This window comes from Heptranchias perlo, chromosome 10 (genome assembly GCF_035084215.1).
Source record: "Heptranchias perlo isolate sHepPer1 chromosome 10, sHepPer1.hap1, whole genome shotgun sequence".
Taxonomy (NCBI): domain Eukaryota; kingdom Metazoa; phylum Chordata; class Chondrichthyes; order Hexanchiformes; family Hexanchidae; genus Heptranchias; species Heptranchias perlo.
In genome coordinates this window covers 59,516,064-59,526,007 of record NC_090334.1, presented here as the reverse complement: position 1 = coordinate 59,526,007, position 9,944 = coordinate 59,516,064, and the positions used below count along the sequence as shown (strand labels likewise).

At 38.3% G+C, this 9,944-nt stretch overlaps 1 protein-coding gene across 2 annotated transcripts in view; it reads right to left on the bottom strand.

The window, feature by feature from the left end:
• Positions 1-1,343: 1,343 nt before the first annotated feature.
• The window catches only part of pcnx4 (pecanex 4), a 28,101-nt gene continuing 19,500 nt past the window's right edge, over positions 1,344-9,944 (bottom strand). For both annotated transcript variants that reach the window (XM_067991892.1, XM_067991893.1), the window contains 3 exons: positions 7,059-8,128; positions 6,733-6,919; positions 1,344-3,488 (listed from right to left, as the gene is read on the bottom strand). In XM_067991892.1, coding sequence (XP_067847993.1) covers positions 3,237-3,488; positions 6,733-6,919; positions 7,059-8,128 — 1,509 coding nt within the window. In that variant the 3' untranslated portion in view covers positions 1,344-3,236. The remainder of the gene's footprint in view (positions 3,489-6,732; positions 6,920-7,058; positions 8,129-9,944) is intronic.

Below are 9,944 nucleotides of genomic sequence, written 5' to 3'. Positions count from 1 at the left end.
TTCAATTTTACTAGGGCTCCTTGGTGCCACACTCGGTCAAATGCTGCCTTGATGTCAAGGGCAGTCACTCTCACCTCACCTCTGGAATTCAGCTCTTTTGTCCATGTTTGGACCAAGGCTGTAATGAGGTCTGGAGCCGGGTGGTCCTGGCAGAACCCAAACTGAGCATCGGTGAGCAGATTATTGGTGAGTGCCGCTTGATAGCACTGTCGACGACACCTTCCATCACTTTGCTGACGATTGAGAGTTGGTTGTTCTGACGAACACGCATTTGAGCTCTTGCTCGGCGGATAGAAGGTACTGGGATTTCCGCACAAGTGGCGTGGTGAGCAGTACAACTGACCAGAAGATGTGCGAGTGCTTTGGTGGCATCCTCCCAACAGCAGTACAGACACACATAATATCCCACTAAATGCTGGTTCCAACGGTTGGAGGTGTAGAACTTCAGCATCAGCTGCTTGCCTTTCTGCAACCCAATCATGGTAAGCACTGACCCTGTATATACAATTGCATGTTCTCCTATGCAGTCCCCAGGTACTGCCATCCAGCAGCCATCATCCCGAGTTTCAGAGCTTCCTCATCGACAAATAGACAGGCAATTGATTTCAGCAAAATGGAAGGATCTACACAGGGCAGCAACTTGTTGTCGGTGTCCAAGTCCAGTGCTAAGATCAGGCTTACTCATTACCAAATTCTCATGCAGAAGGCTTTGACAAAGAGCTATGCCTACCCTGAAGCCGAGTGCCCTTTCGGGTACTCAGTAACAGGTCTGCATTAGGCAGAGCGCTCTCTTCCTGCCACCACTTAACCTTATTGCCACAAATCCTTTTCAGCTTAATTCTGGATCTCACACCTGGTTATTACATTGTACAGTCAGTACTAAGTGTTTATAATTCACAATAAATATCAGTTTTAAAAATTAAATAAAATGCATTCTAATACATTTTGGACTGAATGTTTTCAAATTGATCATATAAAACTGGGGTGTCCAAACCACGGCCTGTGGTCCACATACAACCACCAAATCCTGGTAACTCGGCCACAAAGACCAGGCAACTCAGTACTATTTGTGGCTATATTTCTTATTCCCTGGTTTGTCTGAATTTTGTGGATCTGAAGATTTGGAAAGAGCTATTCTTTATATTGTTGCCTCATTGGTGGATAAATGCTAAATCTGAACACCACAATCTATTAGGATCAGCAATTTCAGATATGAGTAATGAGAACAATGATTTAAACTTTGCGACATGAGGCTCCATATTATGCACCTAAGTGACTCAACAAAGACAAAAAAGTTGGACACACCTGATATACAAGTAAACTTTAATTTTTCAGAGGTTCACAAAACAGAAACAGTTTTCCCACATATACAGATTTAAACCTGCAAAGTCATAAATGTTAAATGTGAATTACATTGTGTACATCTTAATTATAATTTCATTATATGCTAATAACCTATACTTTAACAAATTCGATTTGAAAATTTATTGCTCATTTCCAAAAAATAGGACTTGCCCATTTAAAAACTGCTTCACAATAAAATTCTGTTAAAAGGGGTACTGAAATAATGAAAGATTATATACTAACAATTCATTCTATGTAGCACTAAAAATAAAAGGCACTATTTATTGAGGTTCTCATTTTAATCATGTTGAATACAATTTTTGCATGGTTTCTTTAAAAAAAAGTTACTTCTCTGAAATGTCTGTGTGCATTTTTTCTGGCACCCTGCAATTGTATAGATTCTTAATGAAAACAACCATTTCACAATGTAATTGTTTAGCCAAAGAAGAACTTGCTTTACTATTATGCCAAGTCATATGCAATTTTTTTGTACATTATTTCCTTTCTGTGTGGATTAACAGGGTGGTCAGTCAGACTACTTGCAGGTTGCCGCCACTGTTTTTTGCTGGCAGATGCTAGTAGCCATTAGGGACCATATATGTGTAACTCTTGACTTTCCCTCCCATGCTGCAGATAGTTACCACAGCCTCCGCTCTGCACAACTCAGACTGATAAGTGAGCAAGTGAGCAGAAATAGCAACTGAACCTATGCTCGCTTCTTATTTTGTGGCACTAACACTCAATGCTAGCGCACCACCTCCCCATCATGCCAGGTTTTAAAATTAAAACATATAGAAGAAATACAATACTTCATCCAAATTAACTGAACCCACTTCTGCTGTTGCAAAAGAAAGCAATTCCGGAAAAAAAGGTTACATTCAAAATGAGCCAATGCAATTTCAGTGTTCCAAAGGACGATTTTAACATGAGATTTTAACGTGGTCTTACTAGGAATTATCGAACCAAGTGATTTAAACTCAGTGAGAACTCCAAAATCTCAGTTAAATTTGTGGTGTGTTGAATTAGGTTACTGCAACCTTAAAGTTAAATGTGAGGTTTCTTTCCGAAAAAAAGTAGTGAATATAAGCATTTTCTCAGTACTGGTAATTCATGGCAAAAGTTGCTGGGTTTTTTTTTGAAGGGAAAAAACTAGGTAAAGAAAATTGAGGCGGTTTCTTTCAAACCTTATAATTAAATTCATACAGTAAAATGACATTTTAGAATGAGGAATTTTAAATGTGTCTCATTGCAAATTTGTTATTTTTGGTCTTAAATAACCTGTCATACTTATACAATTCAACACAGTATATTGAATTGTCATGCAGAAGATACAGTATATACTACATACTCTCTCCTCTCATTTTTTCCTCTTCTCTTCAAAGTTGGTGGCACAGGCTGGGATACAGGTTCAGTTATCTCAATCTTCATATTCCGAACCCAAGTGTTGGCATACTTTTTAAAAACATGGAGGCATCACAGTTGAGCCCAATTCCAGCTCACAGCTGATGCTCACTCTCTCTCTCACACACACACACGCACACACACACACTTTCTAGCAGGAATCACAAGATAGCAATCCTGACTGATTTTTCCCTACCCTTCTGTTTCCAGGGATACAAAGATTACAAAAATCCTTTAATTAAAAAAAATGATCAGGAAAATACAAATTTAAGAAAAATTATCCTGGCAATAAATTCAATAATTTTTGCATAGTTGATATATGAAGTCCCAAGCAAAACACTTAATCATACTAGTCCACTTGGAAGTTGTACCTAAGTGATACATTTTACAAAAGTGCCAAGCCTCAACTTTTGAGGGCAACATTTTACTTTCATTGCTTTCATAGTAATAACTCAGTGTTGAACACTGATTAGTACTTTCAATGAAATTCTTTAGAACAAAGGCACATGGATAGACGTAGAGGAATAAATGGGATAGCCGAGGGGAGGGTCAGCTGACTGCACTGTTAAGTTTCTCAGTAACACAGGATGTGCTTGTATACTGTATCGTTCCTCATCGTCATTTGTGGCGTACAGAAGCTCCCAAGACAAGTTGGCCCACTGACCTCTTATTGCTTCTGCATTTAACCGTCCAACGTGCAGCAACATTTCCTGAAGCGATAGCACACGTCCTGTATACATGCTCTGCAAAAACAGAAGAGGACAATCTACCCAAGAACTAAGAAAAATAAATTTTATGTTTCAATTTTGCCATATCAAAATCATCAAATCGGCAATGGTTAGGGCAAGTGATTTGTTGCAGGAAGTGATTTCTTACTCAAGTCTAGACATTTTCACTTCTTCCAGGATTTTTACCGCAAAATTGCAGTGATGGAAAATTACAGTGGCAGTTTGGCTTATTTAGTAGCACTCTCTCCTCTGAGTTAGACAGTTATGGGTCCAAGCTTCACTCAAGCAGTGCTGCATTATTAGAAAGCCAGCTCTTTGGATGGAGGTGTTAAGCCGATGTCCTTCTGCCGGTTCCGGTGGACATAAAATATCCCATGCCACTATTTGAACAGCAGTGGACCCTAGCCAACTTTCCTTCCTCAAGCAAAATTAACTCGTCTTCATCTCATTTGTGGGATCTTGCCATGTGCAAATTGTCTGACTTGTTTACCTACATAACAGTGACAGTACTTCAAAAAGTAATGGACATGATAAGGCACTACATAAATGCAAGTATTTTTTATTTCTTGCCCAGGCACCCAAATTGCACTACATTCTGCAAATGCAGAAATTTACAGATGTCAATATTGTAGTTAACGTGTAGATTGATGGACTCCAAGATGGACCAATAGGGCAAAGAATAATCAGCAGAGTAATTAAACGTTGAACTTGGAAAAATCAAGCTGGCAAAAATGAATCTAGCAGAACTGGAAACGATTTCACTAGAGAAGGACCCGCACCGTAAGGATTTATTGATTGAAGTGAACAGGGCTGAAGACGCAGGTTATATTAACCTCCAATACATTTCTTATTTTAAAACTATTGTTTTATTATTTTTTCATTGTTACCAAGAATGTTTTGGCAGTAGTGTTGGCAATATTAGCAAATCAATACCAATGTAATTTTTTTTAGATGTGCTAATATTTACAACAGTAAATTCCAATGGATAAATATTTTATAAATTCAAGTGTTAAAATGTAGTCCCTTAAAATAAATGTTTCCATTGGCTCCTTGACACAGTTTTCAGTGGTTATGGTTCAGTTAGGCAAACAAAGATAATCTGATATAGTCAAATGCTTTTGTACAAAATCATAACTTCATATTAGCAAGATCATCTTACATTTATACAACACCTTTCACATAACAACATGTTCCAAGGAGCATTATAGATACTTCAGTGACCAAAGGCATGTTCAAAGAGAAGTTTTGAAAAGGATTTTTGAAGATGGGAAGAGACGTAGTTTAGGAAGATAATCTGGGTATGTTGGTTAAACAGTAGAGAGTGGAATCGGTCATGCAGTAGAGACAGGAGTGCATACTAGGGCGTAGGACTAGAAAAGATTCCAGAAATAAAAGACGGAGGTCATGAAAGGATTTGAAAATGAAGATAAGGATTTTGAACTTGATATGTTATGGAACAAGGGTAGAGTCAGTGAAGACAAATGACAGCTTTGTGGGAAATGGGTAAGGAGCCAGAGTTCTGGATGGGCTGTAGTTCGTGTATGGTGGGTACACCAGAAAGGAAAGCCTTGTAGCTAAAAAAGAAAAGCTTTGAGGTGAGAAAAGTTTGGATGAGGATTTCAGTCGCAGTGGGAACGAGGCCGGGGCATAGATGGGTGATGTTCCAAAGGCAAAAGTAAGTCGTCTTGGCAATGAACCGCAAATGGGGTTTGAAGCTCAGCTCAAGGTTGAGCAGGACCTGGGATCAGTCCGAGTGAGCACCTGGAAGAATCCTGCGCTTCCATCACTCCAGTTCTCACCACGCTCCACTGACTCTGTGTCCTTCAGTATAAATTTCAAAATCTTTGTTCTTACCTTCAAATGCCTCCATGGCCTCACTCCACCCTACCTCCAGCCTTATGTCCCTGTTTACATTCTTCATTCCTCTGGCACTGCTCTACTACTTGCTCCCTACTCTCATTCAGCCACCACATCCCTACTCGGTTGAACTCCCTCCTGCTTACAAAAAAGTCTTCCTGTTTTTTTTGGTCATTCTCCTAATTTCACCAACCTGAAAAAGGACAAACTGTGAAGTGTTCGGAGACATCTTTCTAGCATGAGTAATGCTATACAAGTGTAAGTTAGCATATCATCTGCAAATTTGAACTTGCAATGCATTTCTGAATACAGCACCAATCCCTGGGGCATTCCACTTAATATATCTCCCTAGCTTGACATCATTCTACCAACTAGTGTCTACTGCTTTTTCTCTTAGCAAATTCCTTATTCATCTGCAAGTTTTACTTAGGATACACACTGTATTAAGATTATGTAGAAGCCTTTCAGCAGCACTTTATCAAAAGGCATCTGGAAGTCCAAGCACACTATCTGATAAACCATTATAATGTCCACTTGGGATGTCACTTATTCAAAAAAGTCAAGCAGTTTAGCCGGGATCCTCCCTTATTGAACCATTTTGGTTGCCATTTATTAGACTATTTTCATACAGGTGATTCCCAAATTTGGGGAAAGTGGCAGCAGTATGAGCACAGCAAGGTCCCACAAACTGCAATGAGATAAATTACCAGATTATTTGTTTTTTTAAAAAATTATATTGGTTGAAGGATAAATATTGGCCAGGACACCAAATGAACTCCCGTTCTTCTTCGAATAATGCCATGGGATTTTTTACGTCCACCTGTGTGGGCAGACAGAGCCTCGGTTTAACATCTCATCTGAAAGATGGCACCTCCAATAGTGCAGCACTCCCTCAGTACTATCTGAAATGTCAGCTTAGATTATGTCCTCAAATCTCTGGGGTAAGGCTTCAATCCACAGCCTTCTGACTCTGAGGTGAGTGTACTACCACTGAACCAAGCCTGACAAGCAATCATATTATCGGGTGCTGGAAAGGACCAGGAATAAATATTCCAAGGACTGCTATAGCTAGGCTACTTAATGATATAAAGAGAGAGTAATGCACATTAATCATGTTAAAGAAAGTGTTACAGTAGATAAAACAGACAGTACTGGAAGGCACGATTTCAGCTAACGAATAGAAAGCAATGTCTGATCAAATTTCCATATTTGCTGATCCAAAGTGAAACTCATTTCTACCGATTCTAAGGTGTGAAAAGGACCAGGAATGTCGGTATGTTGGCTACTGATGCTCAAGGGTTTCAAAATAATAAAATCCATTATTTTATAAATAAATTGGTAAAACAAAAAAATGGTGCAAAAAGAGAATTCTCCCTTCCTTTTTTTAGTTAAGAGTACTTACCAGACTGGGGTCATATCCCAAGGAGAAGAGGTATGGTTTTTCCTGCAGTACTGCCTGCTGCCACTGAGGCTCTGACACCATACCAACGAACCAGTCTCTCTCATATTCTTCCAAATAATTTACCAACTCAGCAAAATCTTCAACTGGACCTAGACTGGCTTTGTCAAACATCAGCTTGAAGGTATACCTATTTGAAGAGATGTTTCACCATGATCACTTCAATGAATTCAACTAAATAACCACATTTATCTAATTGCAATTTTACCAATGAGCCAAGGATTTTCAACAGTAACAGGTCTTCTAGAAGAGCACTGAATCTTAATTACCTGAATGCCTTTAGTGCAAGTGTAAGCAGCTCTGGTTTTTGAGTCAGCCAATCTAAACCCAATGACCAGGGTATGTCACCAGAATACACCTTGAAGACCTGATTGGGGCTTGGGATTGTAGAGTCTGTTCCTAACATTACACCATAACAAGTCATCACCACTTGGGCATACATATCCCTCAAAGTCTCATCTCCTTTCACTTCAAAGATAATGGAAGGCTTTTCATCAGAGTTGGCAATATCCAAGAGAGTAAGAACAAATGAATACCAATCCTCAGGGAAGGACTTCAACAATTCTTGAAGCAGTAGAGAAGGGAAAGGCCCTGATCTCCAATTCTCTGGCACTTTCAGCTTACTTGAGTAGGGAGAACTGAAAACAACCACTGGGAGCATTTTATGGCTACCTGTTTCCATAAGTCTTTCTTTTCCTTTGTCAGTAGCAGGTAGTCCATACACAGGAGTTCTTTTTGGTAATTCTTCATCATTCATATCAGGAGATAAGCTTTGTGTTTCAAGGCTCCCTGGAATGGATGTTATTACAGGTTTTGTACTCATTTGTTGCACACCTGTAATGTTCTTAACTAAACTTATTCTTGTCTTTTTCCCAATAGACTCTAGTTCAAACATATCATCGTCTGACCATTCATTGAATGTTTCTGAACTCATACTAAAGGAATCTTTGGGACCATTAGAAGATTCTGTTCGCACTGAAGTAACTGTATACCCTTCTGACCAGGTTATATTTTGTTGTAATGCCTGATTGTCTTGAACATTTTCAGAAGATTTTGATTTTTTATTGGTGTAATGTAAAAGCACCCAAATGAAAACTTTAACAAAATCTTCTTTTAACTGTTTTAAATTTTCATGAGAGTCAATAATTCCTGTTAAAACATTTCGTGCATCAGAATAAACTTCCACTGGTAGAACAGCACACGGAGTCAAGATGTTGCCAAAATGCTGATTTACAGAGCAAGTTTTTGCTCTGTTATCTTGCTCAAAAGTCATTTCAAACATCTCATCCACTCGTCGTGCTTCAGCAGTGTGACACGATGTTTCTTGTAGCTCTAAACCCTGACAATAAAACAAAACAGTAATTTCACACCAAATATAAAAATCATAGTCTATGAAAACTGCATCTAACACGGTTTGATTACAACCTATGAAATCAGAATCCCAGTCCATTATTATATTTTTGGGGGAATTTTTTTTTTCATTTCTCTCCTATCCCCACTCACATCATTCTTGGCTAATAGGAACAAACTTGAGACTACTCCTAAGCCTCCACCAATGCCGTCCAGTATGTAGCTGTGAGGATGTGAGAGAAAGTGGCCGCATGGTGATTAGCCCTCACATTTTGCCTCCCCGTAGGGAAGCATCTGACCTCTGCTTTGTAAACTTCAATACACCAATGTCATTAACTCCAATTTTGTGGATTTCATGATTCATGATTCAAGCACAGGATTCAACTGTGCAGGAGATCTGGTGACAAAGTAGACTGTAACACTCTCCCACTGGGTTAAAATTCACTTTGAAAGATAAACTAAAACTGTGCTCTGAAAAACAATTCAGCATCTTAAGAAAAATAAGTTTGGGTGGTCAATCCAGCTCCTGCAGAATTGGCACAAACATTCTCAGGATCAGAAATATACTTTTGGTCAAACAATCATCCATAGTCTGTAGTCCAGAGGCATTATTGCCCTGCACGCAGAGATTTAAATTGTAAAATGAAGAGATCAAATCCAAATGAAAAACAGATGAATTCAAATTCAGACGGTCAATTTAAATTAGTGAAAATTTTGAACGCAAACATTCACAAAAAAAAGTGGCCAGTAATCTTCAATAATAAATATCTTAGACTCGAGGGGAAGGAACTAACTGGTAATTCTATTTTATCAAGAAAAAAACACCTCCTGTTGATTTCCTATAGTGTGGTATCGATGGCAGCTGTGGACAATTCTGTAACTTACAATGGCCCATTCTCTAAGGTGAAAGAAGTGTGGGAATAAGAAGAAATACTGGGTGGATATATTAAAAATTATGGCATGGGTATAAAATAAATTTATAATGTTCCAGTAGCAGCAATTAAAAAGGTTCAAATTACTTGGAAAATTGAATCTAGTTTCTTGTTTAAAAAAGCAAGGCTTACTTTGAAAGGTACATCTTTATTTTATCTCTTTATCTGGATGGTTTCGCTGTGCATCAACTGTGGCAGAATAACAGGCTTGGTCCTAGGTGTCTGCCGCTGCTGTACCAAAACTGGTTGCTGGTGGTCCAAAATTATATTTCGGAAAGTGAGACAGCGAGTTTTTTTTAGAAAAAGGAACTTCTGTCCATTTCCCCCTCCACCTCAGGAACTCAGCATTTGGGAGAAATTGTGAGCTGAAACCTACATCCCTATACTTCTGCAAACTTGACGATACAAGGTTACATGTGGTAAAATATTTTAATACCAGTCTCGATTGAAATTCATAGCAGATGGGCCAATTATAGCTAAAATTTTACAATTAAATTAAATGCAAAAAACAAGCATTTAATTTACTATGGGAAAAAAAGCTATAAATTTTGACAATACAAAACAATGAGTGGATTATTAGATGACCAAATAGTAGAGATCACAAACATTAAATTAAGGGCAGAGGTTGGGCTTTTAAAATACAATGTATATTTTACTAATATAGATCCAAAAATCATTACTAAAAACTGCAACCTCTAATCTATGAATCAAATTATGTTTTCAGTCAAGTGTCAGCAACAGACAGGACTATACCTTGCAGTATTGTTCAGTCCAGTGACTGCTGTATACTTTGGGCTGAAAAATAACTAATAGCTAATCATCAATTTTCATTGATGTTTGACGTCAGCACAATGGAATGACAACAGGTGTCTC